The 24,682-nt window shown below is 30.1% G+C and overlaps 2 protein-coding genes across 3 annotated transcripts; both read right to left on the bottom strand.

Annotated features, from left to right (window-relative positions):
- Positions 1-2,840: 2,840 nt before the first annotated feature.
- Positions 2,841-7,273, bottom strand: LOC130967233 (pentatricopeptide repeat-containing protein At4g02750-like). Its single transcript, XM_057892047.1, has 3 exons — positions 6,418-7,273; positions 4,935-6,130; positions 2,841-3,380 (listed from the first exon to the last, which is right to left on the bottom strand). Exons 1-2 carry the CDS (start codon positions 7,271-7,273, stop codon positions 5,187-5,189), a joined length of 1,800 nt encoding a protein of 599 aa, XP_057748030.1. The 3' UTR covers positions 2,841-3,380; positions 4,935-5,186.
- A 2,473-nt stretch (positions 7,274-9,746) lies between these two features.
- On the bottom strand, positions 9,747-15,616 carry LOC130969140 (uncharacterized). 2 transcript variants are annotated; one of them, XM_057894745.1, is made up of 9 exons: positions 14,908-15,616; positions 12,914-13,117; positions 12,564-12,806; positions 12,128-12,194; positions 11,859-12,032; positions 11,524-11,615; positions 10,803-10,982; positions 10,584-10,720; positions 9,747-10,475 (listed from the first exon to the last, which is right to left on the bottom strand). In XM_057894745.1, exons 1-9 carry the CDS (start codon positions 15,406-15,408, stop codon positions 10,289-10,291), a joined length of 1,785 nt encoding a protein of 594 aa, XP_057750728.1. In that variant the 5' UTR covers positions 15,409-15,616; the 3' UTR covers positions 9,747-10,288. The 2 variants fall into 2 exon arrangements, 1 of the variants encoding a protein (XP_057750728.1); XR_009081795.1 differs by lacking the exon at positions 9,747-10,475 and having other exon boundaries at positions 11,520-11,615.
- Between the last annotated feature and the right edge of the window lie 9,066 nt (positions 15,617-24,682).

Here is a 24,682-nt window from a genome sequence, read left to right as displayed (position 1 = left end):
TCAACTGTAACTTTTGTATGAGAATACTTAGTATTATTCAATAGATCTCTATGATTTTTTTTTACTAACACATCTTAAATAATAAGTCAAATTGCTACTTATTGACGCATTATCAATTCTATATATATGTTAAATAAAATATTTATTTTCAATATAACAATTTGTTAATTTAAAGTTTAGTTTCCTGTAAAAATTTTTAAATATCATTTTTTATTTTATTATAGACTATTTTATCAATTTCAATAAATCCAAACATAATTTACATGGTTTTGATCAAAATTTATTTTTAAAATTTTAAAAGATAAATTCTATTACTATCTCATGATAACACATGATGGCATGAACCATGAGATAATGAAACAAAACTGGAGGAAATTTATATATTTTCTCAAAAGTTTAAATTTATTGTTAATTATGACCAGTCAACTTTGTCAAAATACGTCTAACATAGAAAAATTTTGTGTCATTAGAGATACAAATTTAATAAGCGCAAACATACACATAGAGTATCAGACATATAAATTGTGGTGAGTTTTAACCTGCACCATTTATAATGAGATTCATAGTTAACCTTGTCCTTTATGAGTTTTAACATATATCACCTGCAACATCATTAGCTCGTCCTTTATACTTTGTTGTTGTGTAATTTTCCTGCTAAAGGTATGATAACAAGTGTCACCCTAATACCATTTGATACTAAAGGTTATGCAATATTTTTATGCCAAAATTTGAAATCTTTTTGGTTTTTATTTTAAGAAAATGATTTTTGAATCGGTATATTGTTTAATTCATAAAATTAAATTAATAATAATGTGAATTAATATATAAGTTTTAAAAAATGTTCAATATTTAATGTTAATTTATTTTATTTTAGATCTTACAAAATACTATATAAATATTTGTGAAACTATATATCATAAAATTTCATTTGAAATTCTATGGTTTGATTTCAATTTAAACTTAAATTATCTTTTAATTATTTCAAAAAAAAAATAGAATTCCATGGATATAAAAATTAAGAATTTAGTGTCTTTGGATTAGAAGAGAATTTAAAATTTTGTAAATAATTAAAAAAAAAAACTTAAATTGCATGAATTTTAACATGTAAACTTACCATATCATTAGCTCGTTTTTTATGTGTTATTGTTGTGCGAAGAATGTTGACACTGATTCTCTTGTTAATGGTGTGGTAACAAGTGTTATTCTGATACCAGAGATTCTTGAGAGATATTAATACCAGAGATTTTTGGAAAATTATCACCTTTACACTAGTCGAAGGCATGTCCGTCCGAGATTATACAATATTTTTAGGCCAAAATTTTAAATCTTGTGTGAATCATTTTTGAGTCGGTATGTTGTTTAATTCATAAGGTTAAATTAATAATAGTGTGAATCAATATATAAGTCTTAGAGTATTTCTAATGTGTAATTTTAATTTTATTTTATTTTAGATCTTATAAATTACCACATAAAATCATAAATATTTGTGAGATCATCTCTCATAAAATTTAATTTAAAACTCAATGTGAAATTTGTCAGTTTGGACAAATTAAAAAAAATGGAATTTTATGAATCTAAAAATTAAGAATTTTATGCATTTGGATTGAAAAAAAAAATAGAAGTTTATAAATAATTAAGAAAAAAATTACTTTAAATTGATTTGGATATATTTTTTTACCAAATTGATAATATATAAAAAAAATAGAATAATAAATGTAAGAATATAATTGAGTACATATAATTTATTTGAGTAGATTTTTAATTGAGTCTATGTTGCAACCTTATATTGTTATAACATTCCAAAATTCATTTAATAAATTTAATAGATTATATAAGTAGCAGTATATTTTTGGTTTATTTTTAAAATAATATAATCTCTTGTCACTGATTTTAGTATTATTTCAAAGATAATATTTCATACAAATTTTAATTTTAAATTATTTTAATTACTATAAAAATAAAAAATAATATTTAAAATTGATCACATTAAAATTATTCTTATACTTAGTAAATGTATACTGTTTAAATTCATAAAGTTTAAATTTTACATTATTAATAAAAATAATTACAACAAATTGTTGTATCATGATAAATAAATTTCACTTAAAAAAACTTCAAAAGACATTACTAATGAAAATTTACATTGGCCATACACCACCAGCAAAAATTTAAAACAGAATACTTATAAAGCGTGGCGAAAAGCTATCGCTACGCTTTTTTGTACTTTTCGCCACGCTTTAAAAGCGTAGCAAAAAGTTTGTTTTCTTGTAGTGAATCTTTTTTATTAATTAAATATAATTGTGCAAACTTAACAAATAAATAAATAAAAACACATCCGTTCGTAACAAAAACTCATATAATATAAGCTAAAATTTTAAAATTTTAATTAATTTGATAACAATTTTTAAATTAAATCTTTTAAAAAAATTAATAAAATAATAATTAAAATATCATAAATATTAATTCTCATCCTAAATACTAAAATTGCGTTTAGTATAGAGTACTAAAATTGAGACTGAAGAAATGATATTGTATTTACTATTTAGTAATTAAAAACTGAAACTAAATTTTTTATTCTAAAATACAAAATTTTAATCCATTCATATTTTTTTTAAAAGATAGAGATACATAGACTAAAATTTATGGAAATACGGATAAGGACTGAAAATTTAATAACCTTTATTTTCAAAATTACTCTTAATCAAAATTTGAAATTCTAATTCTATCTCTTTGTAAAAACTAGTTAAGACTTCTTCTCTTCATTCTTCTTCAACCCTTTTATCCTCTGCAATTCTAATATTTTCAGTAGTATCATTAAATTTCTCCATGTAAATACCATCCATTTACAACTTGTGCATACACAATCATTATGCCTTATGAAATGATAATTAATAAAGTTTAAAGGCAACTTTAGCTTGATGCTCCCTAAGCTTCCACAAACGGATTTAGATCTTCTAAATTTTGAATTTTTACTTTAAAGGATAAAGAATGATCTTCTACCTTTGAATGATTTCTCTTTCATATTTACTCTTAGTCTCACCTATAAAATAAATAATGAAAAATCATATTTTATTCTCTAAAGTGAAATTCAAATTTTAAAGGATCCAAATCCTCCACAAACATAGGCCTCCTCACTACAACTCCTCTTTTCACCGCCCACTTGGCTATCGCTGTAGTCATTCCGATGCCAACGCCATTGCTGTCAGCACCAACGGCCTCGTCGAGCGCTCGCGTAATCCTCAGCAAGCTCTTGGAGTCCTCAATCTTCCTTCCGTTTGAATCAATGACAAAGAGCCTCTTCTTTGTCAATTAGCTATTAATGATGATGGTGGTGACCGGGCAACCATTGGAGTGGTGCCGACAAGATGAGGAATGGTGGTCTGAGAGAGAAAAGGGATTAGGGTTTATTGTGTTTTCATTTTTTTAATTAATAAGAGCATTTAAATAATTTTATTTATTTCAGTCTTTATACTTATCTTAAATCAAAGAAGATAATGTATATTTTACACCAAACACAATATAAAGACATAATTTAGTCCTTGTTTCTCGGTCTCGTTTTACTTTTCAAACCGAGTCTAACATAATTTATGGACTTATGTCTATATTTCAAAGACTTTATCGTTCACAAAAGTATATAGTACCCTTATTCTTCTTTCATATAAGCTTGCAGCAATTATGGAATGTCATATACTACAATTACTTGAATTATAAGTAACTAAATGGTGAAACTTACTCTTATAACTGTACAAACTTTTTAAAGTAAAAAATTTTCTATCACATTGGTCATACTCTAATTTTTTTCTCTAAATTAAATATGATGAATAATATTTAATATTTAAGTAAAAAATATTTAAATAAAAAAAGTATGTAGAATAAAATTGTGAAGCAAATAATAATGTATTAGATAACTGTTATAGTATAGTAGGTATATATAAAAAAAACTTTATATTTTTAAAAACAAGTATCATATTTAGTTTTTTTATTTAAATATATTTAAAAAAAATATAACCTATAATTCTACATGCATAAAACAACGAGAATGAGATATAAATAAATATAATCTTATGAAAATTTTGTAATATTAAAATCTAGAAATACCACATAAGAATCATTAGTTATGATGATGATATACGATTTATAATTGAAGAGAAAAAACAAAAACAATCAAAATAAATATTAATAATCTTTTAATCCAGAAAGGCTAAAACTCCCCATAAATCGCAAACAAAAACGAAAGGAACTATGAAGTATCGTTGTCATGGAATCTAATTGTGCTCTCTATCCAAAAGTCCAAAACATTTGACTATGAGTCTATGACTTGTATACTTTTCCTCTAAATGCCAGTGTTGAGCACAACATATAAATGGTTCCGACAAATTAAAGTATATTATGAAGTAAAAATGGGAGCTTTCATATTTCTATTTACAGTCTGGTTGGGAAGTAAAAGTGAGATTAGAATTTTAATGAAGTAAAAAGCCTCCCAACCAACCATTTCCTTATAATGTAATAAATTTCATGAAAAAACATAGTACTAAACTAGTAAATTAGTATTATTCAAGTGCCCAAAAAAAATGTATGAAAAACAAAGTTGAATTTCTAGAGTAATAATAAGCTACTTTATTTTTCCCGTACTCATCTTTATGCGGCTACCATTATCCCAATAAGAAACCACGGTACAATTTATCAATTTCTTTTCATTCCTCAGAAAATGGTTTCTTTTTCTTTTTAGGTTTTTTTAGAAAAAAAAAGGGGGGGAGGGGATGAAACTACAAACTTTATTCATGTTTTTTTTTACTAATCTGTAAATAGGAATTTCATGGAGTGCATGTGCATTTCTATTAATTCTATCCATTCAACGATCATTTTTTTAAAACATATATATAGCATGACACAGTTGTAAACATAGTGTTACAATTGGGGGGTTGTGAGAGTACCTTTTAACTGATCTCCAAGGAAAAGGCCGCATTCTATCAACATAGTATACATGAAATTATGGCCGGAAAGAATCCTTGTTATGGACCAAATCAATTCACCAGTGATGACAAACGCCAATACTTCAGATTTTCACTGCACCTTGAAATGTGCTGAATTCTAAAAGTTGAACATCTCCTTTGCCTCCTCTTTGTGCCCAATAACAATTCTGTGTCTTTCTGTTGTCTAAGGGACTGAATAATTTTGACAGCCTCTTAAAAGAAATTGTCTCCAGTATCACTCTTCACCTTCATATGTAAGGCAATCATTCTTAAAGCAAAATGAATATCGCTAATATTTGGATGAGATGGATCCCCTCCAACGAAACAATGGATTCGGTTTTTAATCTGCATCCAACTATAAGCTTTTTGTTTCTTAACTCCTCGCTCTTTCATCAAAACCCTGACTCGATTTACATCCTTCCACATGCCAGCAGCAGCATATATATTGGACAACATAACATAAGCACCAGAATTATAAGGGTCCAGATTCAAAATTTTACTAGCTGCTAGTTCTCCCAATTTCACATTTGAATGAACACTACATGCCACAAGAAAAGCACCCCATATGCTTGAATCTGCCTCCACCGGCATCTCCTGGATCATTTTGTAAGCTCTCTGCAACTGACCAGCTCGACTCATAACATCAACTAAGCAAGTATAGTGTTCAGATCTTGGTGGAACACCATAATCATGGACCATTAAATGAAACAAATTCACGCTCTCATCCACCCTCCCTGCACGACAGCAGGCAGCTAGCAAATTCAAAAATGTCAAGGCATCAGGTCGAATGCCGAGCATTACCATCTGGTCGAAGTAGGATTGTGCTTTAACATAGAGACCATGCTGCGCAAACGCAGCAATGATAGTATTCCATGAAACAACATCTGGATGGGAAATTTGTCCAAAAGCTAACATGGAATCAACAATTCCACCACATTTGCTGTACATCGTAACCAAGGCATTGCTCACAGACAAATCTGAATCATAACCATGCTTAATTACAAGAGCATACACCTGTGTCCCTTCCTCAAGTGAAGCAAGGTTAGCACAGGCAGTTAAAAGTGAAACAAAAGTTACTTCATCCGGTTGCGTACCACTCCTCAACATTTGTAAAAATAAAATCAATGCCTCTTCCCCTCTCCCATTTTGAGCATAACCTACAATTACTTAATCAACTATGACACCAGGCGAAAATAAACACAGAGATTTTGTTTGCTAAGATTATTAAGGATTAACTTTCCTGTAATTTTATGCATAAATCTAACCTTTGAAGTCTTTTCATTCTAGAAGTAAAGTTATACAATGACATTCAATTATGTAATACTAGTCTCTTACAGAAAGTGAATAGAAATTAGATTATTCATGAAACTAACATCACATAGTAGCCTCAAGTTAGAATGACAAAAGAGAATAGAATGCTCTCGCTTTAAAATACAGGGCGTACCTGTTACCATTATATTCCAGGAAACGCGATCTTTGCATCGAATTTCTTCGAACAAGGCTCTGGCATTATCCACCTTCCCCTCCTTGCAGAAGCCCGTGATCATGGCAGTTGTAGCAACAACATTCCGCTCTGGCATTCTCTGAAACAGTTCCCACGCCTCCTCAGACAACCCATTTTCCACGAGCCCACTGATCATGACCGTCCACGAAACCTCGTTCCTTTGGGGCATCACTTCGAACAGCTCCTTTGCGAGCGCAATCCCGCCATCCCCACCCATATTCGCGTACCCGTCAATCATGGCGGTGTAAGACACCACATTCCGACGAGGCATTTCATCGAACACCGTTTGCGCTTCCCGCATGCGCCCGAACCTCGCGAAGCCCGAAATCATGGCATTGTACGATGCTGCATTCTTCTCCGGCATTTCAGTGAAGTAGCGAAACGCGTCATCGAGCATGTCGTTTTGGACGCACCCAGCGATCATGGTGTTCCATGAAACGACAGTCTTGATGTCGGCGGGCATGGCGTGGAAGAGCGCTCTGGAATGGTCTAGAAGGCCGTTCTGCCAGTAGCACGTGAGCATTGAGTTCCACGTGACGGAGTCCCTTGCGGGCATTTTGTCGAACAGCTGGCGGGCGGCGTGGACATTGCCAGCACGCGCGAGAGCAGCGATGTTGAGGTTGTCTCTGTAGACATGGCTGGTTGAGAATGTGTTGGCGAGGGGAAGAAGAGAGTGGCGGTGCCGCTTAAGGGTAGTGGGGAATGAATAGAAAGAAAGGGTGATAGTTTGGATTGTGGACAAAGGAGGTATAAGTAGCCGTTTGAGCATGGACCGATGAAGAGCTGCCAAAAGCATTCCCGGCTCCCGCGCTGCCGAAAATCGTTATAGATACGCATTTTGAAGTTTAAGCAAAGTTAAAGGATTGATTGGCTGATTTTTTAAGAAAATATTTTTTTAAGTGATTTTAAAAAAAATAAAAATAATTTTATATTTAAATATTTTATGTAAAAAATATTTTTTTATTTAGTAACTGTATTTAGATATAATAATATAAAAATATTTTTTATTTATTTATTAGGTTAAAATATTTTTAAATAAATATTATAAAAAATATATAAATTGTAGTTTTTAGAAAAGATAAAAATTCATATGCAGTCATGTCAAGTTGCTAATTGGGAAGTGTTAGATAATAATTTAGTCAAACATATTAAATTATGAGATATTCTCCACATATAAACGTTTTTTCATACAAGTCATTTATATTCACGTGCTTTCACGTTTTTTTTCGTGCCTCTTCTTTTTTTTCTTCTTTCTCCGTGCCTTCTTCTTCTTCTCCTCTGTGTCTCTTCTTCTTCTTTGTAATTTTTCTCTCTCATTATCGTCGTCATCAATACCACATCTTTCTCCTTCTTTTTTTATTGAAATTTTTTCTCCTCTTTTTTTTTTTTCTCTTTCTCCTTCATCATCAAATATCTCATTAAATAATTTAGGTTTAGATTGTCAATTAAATCAGAACAAAATTGATTATAGTTTTGAATCCAATCAAGTGGCTAAGATGTGGTTCAATTTAAAAGAAAAAATATAGCATTAGAGGAAACATTTTTCTGCAGCAAATTTAGATGTAACACGAAAATATTTGGGTTTATTCTGATAAGTTCTGCATAATTCAAAATTCTTCCTCTTCTTCCTTCTCATCTTCTACTGTTTCTTCTTTTTTTATCATCATCACCATCACCATCTTTTTCTTCTTTTTTTTTTCTTATTCATCTTTTTCTTTTTATTTTACCTTCTCAAGTTTCTTCTTGTTTTACTCTCTTAACAAGAATAAAAACAAAAAAATCAAACAAAGAAAAAGAAGAAACACATACTGCTGCAAAATTACTTGAAAGAAGATAAACTTACATTCATTTAACTAAAAGAAAGAAAAAAATAAGAAAAAAAAATAAAAAAACGCAGCATTATAGAATATTTTTCTGTATTTGCAGTAAATTTGGGTATAACACGAAGATATTTGGGTGTATTTTAAGAATTTTTTGGTGTATTTTTATTCTGATAAATTCTGCATAATTTAAAACTCTTCTTCTTCCTCCTCTTCCTCTTCCTCTTCTGCTGCTTCTTCTTCCTCATCTTCTTATTTTATTTTCTTATAATTCTTCTTGGGAGAAAAAATCAAACCAAGAAAAAAAATACACAATGTTGCAAAATCAATAGAAAAAGGAGGAGGAAAAAAATGCAGCAACAATAACAATAATAAAAAATAATGATGAAGATAAAACACGCAAAGAAAAAGGAGAAGAAACACAAAGAAAAAAGAGAAGAAAAAGAAGAAAGAGGGGGAGAAAAAGGAGGAACGTAAAGAAGAAGAAGTGTCTTCCATAATGGTAGGTGAGAACGCGCTTTGAAAACAGTTAAGTGACGCGCGTGTTATCATGCTCCAGTGAGTGAATATAATTTTTTTTAGATTAGATCCAACTTATAAAACTTATAAACCAAAAATACTTGTATGTGTAACATAACTCTTAAATAATCTAACGTCAAATCATCTAAAACTTCCCATCTAACAACTTTATACAAACACAACAGTCTACTCTACCTTTAAAAAGGATATATATATATATTTTTACTATTAAAATTTTATCAAACATAATCTAACAACTTAAAGATATACAAACAAATACAAAAAATTCAAGAAGTTTCGTTTATCTATTTATTACTTTATTCTCTCTATTTTTAAAATGTCTAATTTTAAAAAATTTGAACTTATATTTACCAAAATTTATACATATGAATTAAAAAAGGTTGTACATATGAATCAATTGCTAGCCAAAATTACTCCCCGGACTTTCTCAATGATGACTATTTAATTAGATTCATGTTCATAGATACTTTTTAAATAATAAATTTAAAAATAATTTTTTTATATAACAATATATAATTAATTGTTTTATATAAATATTTTTACACTGAGAACTTATAAAAAAATGAATTCAATTTATATTATAATGATAATAGATAAATAAATGACTGTATAAAAGCTTTAAATTCTATATACTTCATTAAATTTGCTGTTGAATTTTGATTCCTGTATAAATTTGGACAATAAAATAAAATAAATAAATAGACAAATCTCTCTTTTTGTGTGTCAAAACTCGAAACAAGTGAATAGCTGATAGCCACAAATATGTCTGCCATAATACCAACGGAGCAACTACCAAAGCCCACCATGAGATGATGAGATACTGAAATAAGGATTACATAATATTTATCACAAAAAAGGCACATTGCATCCTAATGTTTCTACTTTCTACATCTAAACATGGAAATGCTCTGACGTTGAATATACAGGGTATATTAGTTTCACTTTTCTTTTGAGTTTTTTCGAATTCGTTCTTCCTTGAGTACATCCAACTCTTCAATCAATGGGGTTTCAATACCGACCACTTCTGCTAAAAAACGGTATGAATTAACAATGACTTCCCTTTTCTTTTTTTTTTTTTTTTCTTCCAACGCTATGAAGTATAAACAAATACAACTAATTTTAGACTAACAATTAGCTTGCCACGATCAAACACATGATAAAGTAACCAGGCCCTACCACGACCTAACTAAAGCAAAGGGCAAACCACCAACTACAGCATTATAAACCAATACTGATGCAGGGTGGGGTCGAAGCAGACGCAACAATCGCCAACAAGTTTGTTTCCACCCTGACAGCCCATGTCCACCATAAATACTTATCTCATGTCGCCCAAAAGGTCAACCCACAAAATTCTGTCTCAAATTCCCATTTGATCCGGGTATCCTTAGCATCCAAAGCCTGCAATTTATACTAGTAACAATATTTTCTTTTTACATTACAAGTCCCAAATCTTATATATCGGTGAAGTGAAAGGAGTCAGTAACGTCAAAGTGCATAGCAAGTTGCGTCACAACAGAGCGTACTGCTTCAGCCTTTGGTGAAACAGAAGGGGGTAGTTGCGGTAAGCAAAGGGGAATATACTGTTCACTTTCCCCAGGTGGACAGAAAAAAGATAACAAGGATCGGCAGAATATGAATCTGTAAATGAATAATTAATGCATCATTGTATGATGTCATTCACCGGAAATTCAATTAAATGTAAAAAAGAAAACAATGACTGATTATGAAAAGCTAGGGAGCAAATACCTTAGAATGAGCCGTCTTATAAATGGATCAGTTATAATTTGTGCCCATACTAAATCCATGCTAGTCGATGAACAAAGAATAATTTCCCACTCAGAGAAAGCATTGGCAAGTATGTTCTCGGCCTCATTGTAGAAATCCTATAATTAACACAACAGTTAGACCCACAAGATTCAGCCAGTGTCTCAAAAAAGTACAAAAACTTTTCACAACAATTCTTACTGCATCAGCCTCGTTGGGGGAGACACCAATCATTTGGCAAAATGCTGACAAAGGAGCAGTCAAGAAAAAGGTAAATTGGCTTCCAGTATGTGAGTGTACTTCAGATGGGTTCTTGAAAATTGGCCTTAAAGGTGAAAGAAAGAGTGCGGCTGTCTCCCCCCTTTCCGCACCATGCAAAACCTGCAATCATTTATTACGTAGAGTCATCATCAGTCATGACTGTTGATGTAAATAACGCAGGTCAATCAATGGCATTTCTCAGAGTTACGAAAGAAGGTAAATTGTCGGTACCAACAGTTCAAATACACAATCAGCACGGGATAAGCCAACAAGCAAATATTCTAGTGACAGGCGCCCCCAACAAATTTATCAGAAAATCATCCCAGATCCAGAAAAATTATTTGTCATTCTGAAATCTGTGCCAGAACTACACAAAAAAGTTGATATCATCACTCATTTGACACACTACATCGTTTCTACTGTCCTTGGAGAATTCAGGTTCAAATTGATTAAGACAATCAACAATTTAACATGGCAGGGTTTCCCTCGTTTAGCATCATAAAGTTCATCTTAAACTGTTACCATAAAAACCATAGACTAAATTGCAACAAACTAATGCTAAACTTCATGATCCTTTAACAAGTAAAATTAGATTTGAGTACAAATAACATCTCCACCTAACAGTTTCCAGGCAACTCATACACAGTTTTGACAAACCTGCCTTGAATGCATGGCTGTTATCACTATCAATAATCAAGAAAAGAGGCTTCCGAGTGAAGGGAATAAGATCACCAGGGTAGAGATTGTTTGAACCTGATAAAATTCAATTATGGCACGTGTGAGTGCAGCTAAAACTTCTGTAACATATAGTAAATGCTAACAATAACCACCAATATATATATATATATATATATATATATATATATATATATATATAGAGAGAGAGAGAGAGAGAGAGAGAGAGAGAGAGAGAGAGAGAGAGAGAGAGAGAGACTACTCTTTCATGACATTCCTGGAACAATCTAAATGAGAATTTAACTGAGAAGAAATACTTACCACTATTCCCCTTGGGGCCAAACCACAGAAAATCGTCATAGCTGCTCAATTCTCTCTTGCCATTATTTTGAGTTTCAGAAGTACCCAAGTCCTGATAAAGCCCTTTGTATCTTGAATATTTGGATGACCCACCAGAATTTCCCGTTGGAGAGACATTACTATGACCAGACTTTCCTGTATGAGTGATCATGTGGTGACTAACCTAGAATAACAGAATGAACACAATAGAGTAATAACTTACACATGAAGAAAACTAAGAAAATGTATACCTGATGCCGAAATATATAATAACACAACACTATCTGTTGGCAGTTCCTCACAAATTGTGGCCATAACCTGAATAAAATCATGAAGCTCAACATAAAAACCAACAAATCATATATTCAACAACTGAGAATTTTGGCACTGATTCATAAAACCATAACCATATATCGTGAAGGAAAAATCAAACACAAACATGTATGCCCTAGTTCAGATATAGACATAAAAACAAATTTTGACATAAATTCAGATCAATGAGAACACCAAAAACAGTGTTTCCATACTAACAGATAAGATTATCAAGATCATGTTAATAAAGAAACCATAAAAATTGCATGCAATATAATTGACATCAAGAAGGCCTAGTTCCTAGTACAGCACTAAAACTTCTGCAATCAGAAAGGATGCAGCAACAAAAACTTTCCCCTAGGCTCAAAAACTCACTGCTATCAAATGCGTCACAGACGGATGATACAAGGTTGCTTTTCTAGGATTACTAGGCATGCTTGGATCAGTCATATCTGCAGCAAGATTCATACTGATTATCCCAGAAGCTCCAGAATGATCAATAGAGTCACCGTTTTCACTTGGTTTAACTGTAGGCTTTTGGTAGAATAATCCACTGGGCTCCCATTCTAAACATTGTATCATTCTATAGGTGTCCAATGTAAGCTCAGCAAATTTGACCTGAAATTTAGAATATTCAAAATAAAAGGTTCAGCCTCTTTCAGCTATTTACTACTAGACTAATCCAAATTTAAGAACACCCCATGACAAAATGAACCAGTATTGACCTCATTTCGATGATAGCTTGCCAACAGTGCATCTTGAAATTTTAAAACCCTCTTTGCATGAAAACGAGCCACATAAGGAAGAGAAGACCGATGTGTATCAAAAGTGGTACAGTAACGCAGAGGTCTAATATTAAAGCCCTTATCGACTTTTGTAAAGCGTACAATTTCTTGCACCACTTGCTTCCACTCCTTGAAGTTAGTTTCCTGAAGACAAGTAGTTTATATTCATCAAGTCAGAGAAGCAACACAGTGACATTGCCTTATTTAGGTGAATAGTTTAATCTAAAACAGCAAAGTGAACTATATTATGATAAGCAGTATGAAATCTTTTTATCCAAGTTTAAGGCACGAAAATTCAATGGGGATAACAACAATATTTAATTACTAAAAAGGAAAAACTACAAAGAACAAGAAGCAGAAGCACAACTTCCAACCAGAAAAATAACGAACAAGCATGCAAAAGCCAGGTATAAAATAAACTAGTAGGTGAATAATACATGTAACATAATAACCAAGAGATAACCAACATCTCACGTCCAATGTCCAATCAAAAACAGTTTGGCTCATCTTACACCTTTTCAAAATTTAGTCAACTGAAAAAAAAAAAAAAAAAAAAAAAAAAAAAAAAACTGTTGTGAACTGTGTGTTTATTGAAGCATCATTATTTTCAGTATGATACTTCTCTTCTCACTTATTTTGCTCTACTTACAGAATCAACAGGTGTAAATGCATTCTAACACTTCAGAATTGTCTATTTTGTTCTATCAACATTCAACAGGCAGACATTTCCCTGCCCCGTGCTCCCAAATTGTTACAAGAACTTTGTATCAGAATTTCAGGCTTCAGCAAATTGACAATTTTTTTTCCCTAGCGTATATCCTCAGCTTGAAAAGAAACCATCACTACACCAGCAATGTTACTCTTGAAAGCTCAGCCCCCACCATCAATATAACATAGTAGAGTACTACTTGATGCTGAGTTGATTCAAACATTGGTTTGGTTATATAAAGTGGAGCTCATTTTCTCTGAAAACATCTAAGTCTTCATTACAGCACATAAGCTTTTCTGGAACACCAGTAATCTCCTTTATAATTAGAGTATATATCCAAATAGGTCCCTAAGAAATTTTGTATCGGACGTTTTCGTCCCCATGAAAATTTTATTAGGTTGAGGTTTCTAAACTTTACAGAAGTAAGACATATAGGTCCTTCCGTCACACTTTAGAAGATCTATTTGTCCAAGTAAAAACGGATTTGACTAAGATAGGGACTTATGTCTTACTTTTGTACCTCAATATAATAAGAAATTTTTGGAGACGAAAATGCCAGACATGAAATTCCTTAGGGACATATTTGGATATATACTCATAATTATTACAACACTCAGACATATCCAAAAGAGAAACTTGAACCTAATGTCTAATACGGATATGAAAATAACTAAAACAAGTGATTCAAAGTAGCATATATTAATTAAGCAAACTTTTCACTCCTCTTGTTTTAGAGCCCTAATCTTATCTGCTCTATCCCTCAATGTATTTTCCACTGCTACAAATAGCTCAAGTCGATAAAGATTTAGCGAGATGTCCTACACTAACAACGTTATAGATGATAGAACATACAAGCATGTAGCTATGTATTATATCAGATACAACAATTATAAAACACTTTAAATACACGACATACTATTCTAGTCACTCTAAATGAAGTACGATGCAATAACCAGATAGATAATTGATCTAAACAGAGCGCCTTCATACTTAAAAGGAGTATCACAGGAAAGGAAACAGCATGTATAGAATTTATAAGCTATCGTTTTAGTCTAAAATACGTCAGTAACAAAAACGAGAGAAAGTGAGTTAGTGGATGAACGCTAGTTCACTTCCCTTCAACAATTAACCATTCAAATTCCAAAATCAAGCTAGAAAACACAACTTTCCATAAGGCGAAGCATTTTTTTAGCCGGAATTTTGAGAAGAGGGGAAGTGCATTTACCCGGAAGTTACTTCTGCAATCGTCAACGAGAGCCACGAAGCGGTCCATGAGGTGGTTGACCATCTCGGAGCGGTTCAGAATGATCGAAACAAGCAAGAACCGCGCGTAGAACCTCAACTCCTTGGACCGGACTCCCAGATCTCTCGGCGAGCCTTCAGATCCTTCGAAGTACCTTCTGCTGAGTATGGCCTCGTAGAATACGTAGGCCTCGACGAGGAACCTGATGTCGCTGGTCCTCATGTACTGGCTGAAGTAGAGCTGGCCAATTCGGCTCGCGATCTCGCCGATTTCCCAGCGCTTGAGGCCGCACTGAACCAGCTTCGACCGGTTCTCTTGCTGGTACTTCCAGAGCCGCGTGTACGCCTTGAACACCTTGTGGAAGAAGTGGCTCTGGCTCACGCGACCGTACGCAGGAACGTCGCGAACCCTAGCGAACTTGTGGTCAGCGCTCTCTACCAGCGCTCGGAAGGTCTGTAGCGTTACGTCGTTGTTCTCGGACATGCTGGAACGGAGAGAGGAGAGAGAGTGCGGTGTATCTATGTGTGAGCTGTTTTATCTCAGTTCTCCGTCCGGTGACAGTTATCGCCGCCGGTCATCGGAAATTAGGAGTGATGAGGGAAGGGCGAGTGAATAATCGGAGAATGAAAACGAAATGTGTGTGGGGAAGCAAAAGAGAGGGGAGGCCACTGGGGAGGGTGAAGAGGGCGGTTAGACTTTTTTTGTTGTCACAAGGACTGTGAAGTACATAGCATAATATATTATTATTATTATTATTATTATTATTATTATTATTAATGCAGGTTTATTTTCATTTTTTATTTTCTTTAATCTAATTGTCCTTTTTATCCTTTGTTTTTTATTTTGGAAAGAAAATTGCAGTTCCTTTTGCTTTTGCTGTTTTTGGTCTTTTGCCACATTAGTGTTTAAACTTTTTATGTCAATATTTAAATTATCATACAATTAATAAACTAAATTAATAATAAAATTTAAATTTTTTAAAAACTAAAACTAGAAAAGTAAATATTTTATAAAAACCAAAAATTTGTTTAAACTTTATTTTTGCTAATCTTAAAAGAGGGAAACGGAAGCCGTGAATAGATGGAGTTGAGATTTTGGATTATTGCTTTGCTTGATAGCGATTTTCTTTTCTTTTTTGCACATCCTTTTGTTTTGCCTTTTTCTTTCCTTCTTCTTTTTTTTTCTCATCTGCTAGAAAAAAAAAAAAAAAAGCAAAGTCAATTAACTTGCTAAAAAAATTAATTATACTAATTAAGACATTGCATAAAAGTTATTTATTAGACCGCGTAGTGTTTGGTGGTCGTCTCCTTTTAACCTCAAAATATGAACCTTGTTTTTAGTGCTTAAATATAAAACCAAACTATTTGGCTATGTAATTACCTTGATAGTTAACGAAAATTAATTATTTAGAATTTTATAACGTGAAAAAACTAATACAATGAATCATAAATTTGAGATAATTAAAGGTGTTATTTTTCTTAATTACAGACAATTAAGGTATTATAAGTATTTTATAACATTTAAATCCTTCCAACACATACATGCAAGACAAATCATGTTTTGAAATACATACTTTATTAAACTATAGTCAGAGACATTCTCTGTAAGTTACTTGCTGGCACAAAACGTGGTGCCAGTTTCCTTTACTCGTGAAATTGTTAAAATAATCTTTCCTGTTAAACTTTGATAAGAAAAATAAATGTTCTTATAAATATCTCAAATGTTATTTTTGTTTGCATTTAGATAAATTCTTTATTAGTCTAACTACTTCAAACACATTTAATTTTGATTCCTATAAAAATTTTATTTTGGCATAAGTCTAAAGGTCTTTGAAATATTAACCAATTAAATATATAAAGACTAGAAACAAAATAACAATATCTTTATGAGATAATACATATATATAAACTATCATGAGTCAGGTGAACAAATTAATTTTTAATTAAATTCAGTCAAATTTTTTTACTTGGATATATTATATAAGAAAGACATGCTAAGCAATCGATTTCTTAAAATAATTGTATTTTAAAATAACCATTAAAAAGTGTATATTCACAAACAAAAGATAGAAACACCCTATTAAATTAAGTTTAGGGACAAAAAATATATCATCGCCACGAAAAAATATTTGTGACTAATCGGGGGGTTGCATCTTCAATTTGTCACGATATTAGCATTATTAGCCACAGTTTTGAACATTGTAGAGACCTTCAAAAAACCACAATTTATATATTATTGTCTACGCATAATACCGTGGCTAAATAAGAATAATCAAATCGAAAAGTATAATTTTACCACATTTCATTTGTGTAGGCCGGATTTTTAGTCACAATTTTTTTGTGACTAACATTGGGTTATTTAATGACACTATTTTTATGACTAATTCACTCTGTTTTTCATATACAATTCGTGGCTAATTTGTACTAATTTATTCTAATTGAATAATTTTATTAATTTAAAATTATATTTATATATATAACATTAATAACAAAAATCAAACTTTTTAAATATATAATATCTAACATTTTTTATAAAAAAATATTAATAAGAATTAATAATAATAATAATAATAATAATAATAATAATAATAATAATAATAATAATAATAATAATAATAATAATAAAAGTCTAAACTTATATATAATAAGAAATAAAAATTTTTTTAACATAAATAAAATAATTTTTTATCCCTTCTAGAATAAATATATTTAAAATTTCAACTATTACTTATTAAATACACCAATTAAATGTTTGGCATATCACGGAATAAACTGTACATTTTATCCCTGCATTTTGATAACAAAAATTTGTATAGAGCTGTTAACTGAATTTTGATTTCTTCATCTCCATAGCTTTTTTTCTACAATTAGCTTTTTCTCTAAAGTTTCAACAAGCTTCTTTAAATTTATCACATGTACTACATTTTCAATACCAAAGATCTTTTCAATTTACAGCATTGCTCTACGGGTCATTAGACCCAAAAATCGTACCAATAAATAAATTTGCGTCATTATCTCGACTTTGTCAATCAAATTTCTTAATTTCATGATGTCTTTTTTATCATTTTTCAAATGCCAAACTTGAATTGTCGTCCTTTTGTCAGTTGTAATTTTTTTTGTATAAGTGTCCACAACTGAATATAAAATTGAATAAAATAAATAAACTAAATATTAGAACTCAAAAAATCACGTAAAAAAATTTAAAATTTCATATACCTTTGACATTTACAACTAAAGGGTCATTATAATCTTCTTTGGTAGGTACAGTTGGTTTTGACTTATTTCGTCCAAACCTTCTGCAAATTCTTCATTGTTATTGATATTCTGTGGTTACCGTAGTTATGCTAAAAAGGCCTCTCCTGAATTATTACGTTTTGGCTTCACGAAAAAATCTGCTAAAAAAACCAACAAATAACACCAAAATGAACAAAGAAAAATATCTGTATTTTGAGTTTGGAGGATACCTTATCATATAAGAGTTCATATAGTGTGATTAAAGAAGGTGCTTTCAGGTGCTGCAGAAAAGTAAGAGTTAAAAGACAACGTGAATGATGGAAAGTTATATTGAAATTTGTCCATGATTACTTTAAGTTTTCGCCAAAAGCTTCCTGAAAAATTAAGCGCACAATAAAATTTTAAATTTAAAAAAATTCAGTTTGATCATTGTTGTTTAAATTTTTTAACTTTCTTTAATTTTAAAAATATTTTTTTTATTTTACTGTTTATTATCTACTAAATATACTTTAAATTATTTTATTTTTGATACAATAGTTATTTATTTATTTTTTAATGGTCAAATATGATTAAAACTTTAAATTTAAATTTAAATTTTGAATCCGTAATATTTGTATCTTTAATCTTTATTATAATAACAATAAATAACCAAAAAACTACTTTAATAAATATATGAGCTTCACAATCTCTCGTTTCATGTCGTTGATAATTGATGATTCAAACAATGCACTATCCTTTAATTATTTACCTATTATAAACGAAACAGTATAATAAGAATTATACATTTAAATAAGTTTTATAAATATTTTTACCTAAAAAATTTAATGTTTAATAAATTTTAATTACTAAATTAGTTTCTAAAATTTTATTACATTAGACAATTAATTATTACATGAAATTGTTATAAGAAATTTTACAAATTAATTTTTTTATTACTTAATAAAATTGCAAACTTTTATATAAGTGACTCATAAATTAATTAGTATTAATTTTTTTATAACTAACAATAATTATAAAATAATTAATTAATGGAATATACTAATTAAATAATAGTATAAATAAAAAATTCAATTCATAATTTTACCAAATAATTTTTAAAAAGATAATTATGCATGTAATAAGAGTACAGTACTCACAAAAAATATAGTGAGTACTAAATCATGTAAATAAATACTATTTTTTTTAATTTATCCACATTTTTTAAATTAAAAATGATAAAATAATATATTTTTAATAAAAGTTGAAAAAAAATTTTATACTTAAAAATTATTAAACTTTTTATTATCTATTCAAATTATATTATTTTAGCTAAATAAATTTTATCTTTATAATTAACTTAAATATTAGAATATTATCTTTATTTTTATAATTTTTTATTTTATCTAAATTTATTTTTTTATATTTTTAAAAATAATTTCATAAATATGTATTAATGTCAGATTATTTAAAAAATGATACTATACATTAATAAATTTATTTAAAAAATTAATTTATTCCAGACAAGATAGCATGACACGTTAATGTAAGCAGGAAATACAGCTACGAAAAATATTATTTGTGGTAAAAGATTAAATTTTAGCCACTGTGACAATGTTTCGTAGTAAATAGAAGACACGCTCATTTATTTTTATCACAATTTAGTGTTTGTAGTTAAAATTTGGTAGCTAAACTCTATTTTTGTGGTATTATTTAAAAATGTTGCTGGTTATCTATACTTTTTTTATTTACAAAAACTAAAGTAACAATTTCGGTGAATTCTATAATATCTAATTTTTGTTTAATTTATTTGTTATGATAAATTTTAAATATTTAATAATTATTTATTTTAATATTTTTAAAATTAAATATTAATTTTTAACCTTTTTAAAAACTAGACAAATATTTATAGACATCATACTAATTACCAACAATATATAGAAACACTGATTAAGTGAAAATTCAGAGAGTGTTGTGCTTCTAAATTTGTTTTACTCTAAACTCTCTGCTTCCAAAATTAATAATAATGCACGTATAGGTAAATACGAATTAATAAGAATAGGAAGCAAAAAAAAAGACAAACAAGTAGATGCATGGATACCACATTTCAATGGAGTAATGGCTACTTAAGTTAAAAGCTATAAACTATAATACATGGATATTAACACGAAATATATAGATATACGAATTTTATAAGATACGAGCATATTATATAAATATAATATAAAATATTTTTTTAATAAATTATAATAATATTTTAATATTTTATTTATATTAAAATATAAATTAATTTTTAATTATTTTTTAATATTTTTAATTATATAAAATATTTAAAATATTTTTTGTTTTAATAATTAATAATATATATTATTTTTAAACTCATTTCATTAAGAATATATATTAAAAATAAAGTTAAACATACTAATACGTGATAATATTTAAGTATGTTTAAATATGTTTGATTTTTTTATTTTTTATTAAAATATAATTAAATACAAAAAATAAAAAAATTATACCATTTAAATTATAACTCATTAGGATAAAAAAAAGTGTCTCTATTTCTTAGGTTAAAAGGCAATTACACTTTCTCATCGTTACTATATGGCACGTCTTCAGAAGTTTGTACTAGATTATGCATAATCAAATATTTTGTTTTTGGCCAACTTATTATCAGCTTGGGAGTTAGGACCATCATAGAAGCTTTTGTAATTTTGGTTGGTGCATGAAGATTTGTGCATAATGTGCCCAATGATATAATATAATTAATTACAAATCATATTAATTTAATCATTCTCTAATTGCTCGCAGGGGTCATGGGTTAATAATTGGGGTATGAATTCAGGTAACACCCTAGCATTTCTCTTTAATGAATGATTAATCAATCCATCGGCTCAAGAAATCGTACCTTTCACATTTGCCACGTTGATTGTCTTAATTATCTCATGCTTTACAGACGGAAATGCTTTTAATAATCAGAAATAATATTTATTTATCGAATAATTATAGTCACATATATTATTTTGATAATATTTATTGATGCCACATTACCAATATTTTAACATTTTTCTTTAAATATATTATATATGTAGTTTTATGATTTTTTTTAGTACAAATATCACTAACAGAAATTTTTTAATATTGACTTCAATCTTCATTTATGATCAAGATTTTAAAAATCAATATAATTAGAAGTGTGAAATTTAATTAAAGTTAAATATATAATTTTAATTTTTTTTATATTTTATTATTTTAAATTGATTAATGTTAAAAGATAAAATGACTCGATAAATTAATCGATTTTTGATTGATTTTTCAATTTTTTTACCGATTCGTTATCAATTGATTTTTTTTCTTTCTGAATCACACCAGTCAGATGGCCTGATTTTAGTTAATTTCATTGAACTAATTAGTTGAGTCGGGTTATCAAAACCATGGTAATGATTTCTCCATTATTTTATTTCTATCTCTACCCACAGTACGTTGTTTAGATTGATTGGGGTCCAGTTTTAAAGCCGGTAATTTATTATTAAGCTACCAAAGCTTTGAATGATTAATTTTGTTAATATCGGAAGGTAGCATCAGCCTATGTTTGTTGAATGATGTCCCAAAAGGTAAGTAATGATGCACATTGATGAGTAAACTGGTAAACTCATTTTTCTTTTCGTTCTTACTAACTTTATTAAGATTAGCATACCCAACTAGAAATATGCATAATAATTGTGTTTATATAAACATGCCAGATTGGTTTGGCCATATTCAGGCTGATCATTCATGAGAGAGCAATGATTTACAAATTGAGAACTCGACAAACTGCATGTAACATGGTTGATATATATCATTGTTCCTCATCTAATATAGCACCATCAAAAATGAAAGAACTAACTAAACATATGGACAATCACTACACAACTGAAAGTTAGATATTGTGGGGTTCGGACATTTCATATATATATATATATATTGTGCAATATATCTAGAAATCAAATCAAAATATACAATCTCATTTTCTTGGAAATTCACTAAAACAAGATAACTCAACTTATTACATGAGTTAGTTAGAGTAGTGTTGGCGCCAAAAACAGTTTGTAGAGTATTAATTGATCAGTAAATTTGTTATCCAGTTACAATATCTAGTCAGTAATGCTATTAAATACGTGTAAGTTGGTAATTTTTATAGGCGAATAATAATGTAGTATATAAGTAAATTAATGGTAATGTGCGAAAAATGAATTCTCTCCATTATTAAAAGAAATTGAGGGAGTAAAGTGTAATTTCTAACTTTTTATTATTTTTTTCATGTTTTTTTGTTAAATTTTATTTATAAAATTAATAGTAAAAAATTACACTCTATTATTTCAATTATTAAAAATTGAGAGGATAGTGATTTATTTTTGTAAGATTCATTTTTTATCTATAAAAAAAAAGGGCAAAACACTATAATAAGCCAATGTTAGGCCGAAATTACGTAAATAAGTCAAAACCAAAATCGTTTCAGTAATGAGCCAAACCATATATTTATATAATTTGAACCACAATGGTTCGAACTCCATTCGTTAATAATTCGAACCAATGCGGTTCGAATTACAGAGAGAGATGCTGATTCAAGTAAATCAAACCAAGCTGGTTCGAATTATAGAGAGAGAAGGTGCATCATATAATTCGAACCAGGCTGGTTCGAATTATAGAGAAGCTGCATCTTAGTGATTTTGCATGCGGGTTAGATGGTGGTTTAGTTGGTGGTTTATGTTAGTTGTTTTATGTTAGCTCTTTTAAGTTAGTGGTTTATGTTGGTTTCTTATGTTGGTGGTAGGGGTGGAAAAAGGTCAGGCGGCCTGCCAGGGGCCTGCAGCCTGGCCTGTGTTTGGCCTGACCTGTTATAAAATAGGTACATGCCCAGTCTCTTTTAAAAGCCTTAATACATTAATAGGCCAGGCCCAGGCTTACTAATTAGCCTTATAGGCTTGTCAGGCTTGCCTGGACCTGTTAAAATATAATTAAATATATAAATAATTATTTATTATTAATAAAATTATGGGATATTTTAAATTTATTATATTTTATTATAAATATTTTTGTATATTTTAAATATGTTAAAAGTTTAAATTTTTTTATAAATATTAAATATATGACATATTACATATAACTATTTTTATTAAAAAATAAATTTTTTAAATAATATTTTTATTTTTATAAAAAAAATTATCAGGCCTTTTAACAGGCTTCAGGCCAGGCCTAGTACTTTATAAAGAGCCTATAACAGGCTGCAGGCCAGGCTCAGGCCAATCAACTGTATGACAGGCCAGGCCTGTTAAGAGCAAAGCCTGGCCTGGCCTGGCCTGTTTCCACCCATAGTTGGTGGTTTATGTTGGGTTCTTATGTTGGTGGTTTATGTTAGTTGTTTTATGTAAGTGGTTTCTGTTAGTTGTTTTATGTTAGTGATTTGTGTTAGTTGTTTTATGCTAGCTGTTTTATGTTAACGGTTTTAGTTAAACTGTTTTATGTTAGTGGTTCTACTTAAGCTGTTTTATGTTAGCGGTTTACTTGTGCGGTCTATGGGTTTGTTTTGCATGTAGTTCTTGTTCATGTATATTTATGCGGTTTAGTTGTGCATTTCATGCGCAGCCTCAGCGATGCATCAGGAGCATGCGACGGCAGCAGGGCATGCGACTGGATGACAGATACGTTCCGTACTTGCAGATGGCCGGTCTATACCATCTTGCAAGGCTGAACGATAGATGGTTCCAGTTAGACGAGGCCCTTGTCAGTGCATTCGTCGAGCGATGGCGTCCGGAAACGCACACGTTTCATATGCCGTTCGGAGAGTGCACGATCACACTCCAGGACGTGGCATACCATGTGCACCCTTGCTCTGTCTACCACTAAATCGAACCACACTGGTTCGAATTAGGGGTTGTGTAATTCGAACCAGCTTGGTTCGAATTACTTGATGCAGCTTCTCTATAATTCGAACCAGCCTGGTTCGAATTATATGATGCACCTTCTCTCTCTGTAATTCGAACCAGTTTGGTTTGATTTACTTGAATCAGCATCTCTCTCTGTAATTCGAACCGCATTGGTTCGAATTATTAACGAATGGAGTTCGAACCATTGTGGTTCGAATTATATAAATATATGGTTTGGCTCATTACTAAAACGATTTTGGTTTTAGCTTATTTACGTAATTTCGGCCTAGCATTGGCTTATTATAGTGTTTTGCCCCAAAAAAAAAAAAAAAGCTTAAACAAATTCTCTCTGTTCTCTCTTCTCTCTTCTCTCTTCTCTCTTCTCTCTTCTCTCTTCTATTCTCTACTCAATAGCTATGTTCTTGATTCTCTTCCCTCTTAGAACTCATCTTTCTATACAACTACAATAGTATATCTTTATCATAAAGTCCTAAACCCGAAAAACCTTAGCCTAGTATTATTGAAGTTCCATAAATTCGCTTTTCGTATTTGCTTATTCTCACTTAGGTGAAAAATATTAAGGGTTTGTTTTGGTTAAGTCTTTAAGGAAATATATATTTTTAAGTTATTTTTTTTTTAATTTTA

This window comes from Arachis stenosperma, chromosome 3 (assembly GCF_014773155.1).
Source record: "Arachis stenosperma cultivar V10309 chromosome 3, arast.V10309.gnm1.PFL2, whole genome shotgun sequence".
NCBI classification, from domain to species: Eukaryota; Viridiplantae; Streptophyta; class Magnoliopsida; order Fabales; family Fabaceae; genus Arachis; species Arachis stenosperma.
Note: the sequence above shows the minus strand (reverse complement) of the source record. Positions and strands in the feature narration are given on the sequence as shown.

Excerpts from the sequence above, each read along its gene's own strand:
- LOC130967233 (XM_057892047.1), bottom strand. The coding sequence starts at position 7,273 with ATGCTTTTGGCAGCTCTTCATCGGTCCATGCTCAAACGGCTACTTATA. Across the intron at positions 6,131-6,417 it reads CTGGAATATAATGGTAACAG|GTTATGCTCAAAATGGGAGA; the intron begins GTACGCCCTGTA and ends AAGTAATTGTAG.
- LOC130969140 (XM_057894745.1), bottom strand. The coding sequence starts at position 15,408 with ATGTCCGAGAACAACGACGTAACGCTACAGACCTTCCGAGCGCTGGTA. Across the intron at positions 13,118-14,907 it reads ATTGCAGAAGTAACTTCCGG|GAAACTAACTTCAAGGAGTG; the intron begins GTAAATGCACTT and ends ACTTGTCTTCAG. Across the intron at positions 12,033-12,127 it reads ATTATATATTTCGGCATCAG|GAAAGTCTGGTCATAGTAAT; the intron begins GTATACATTTTC and ends TCACTCATACAG.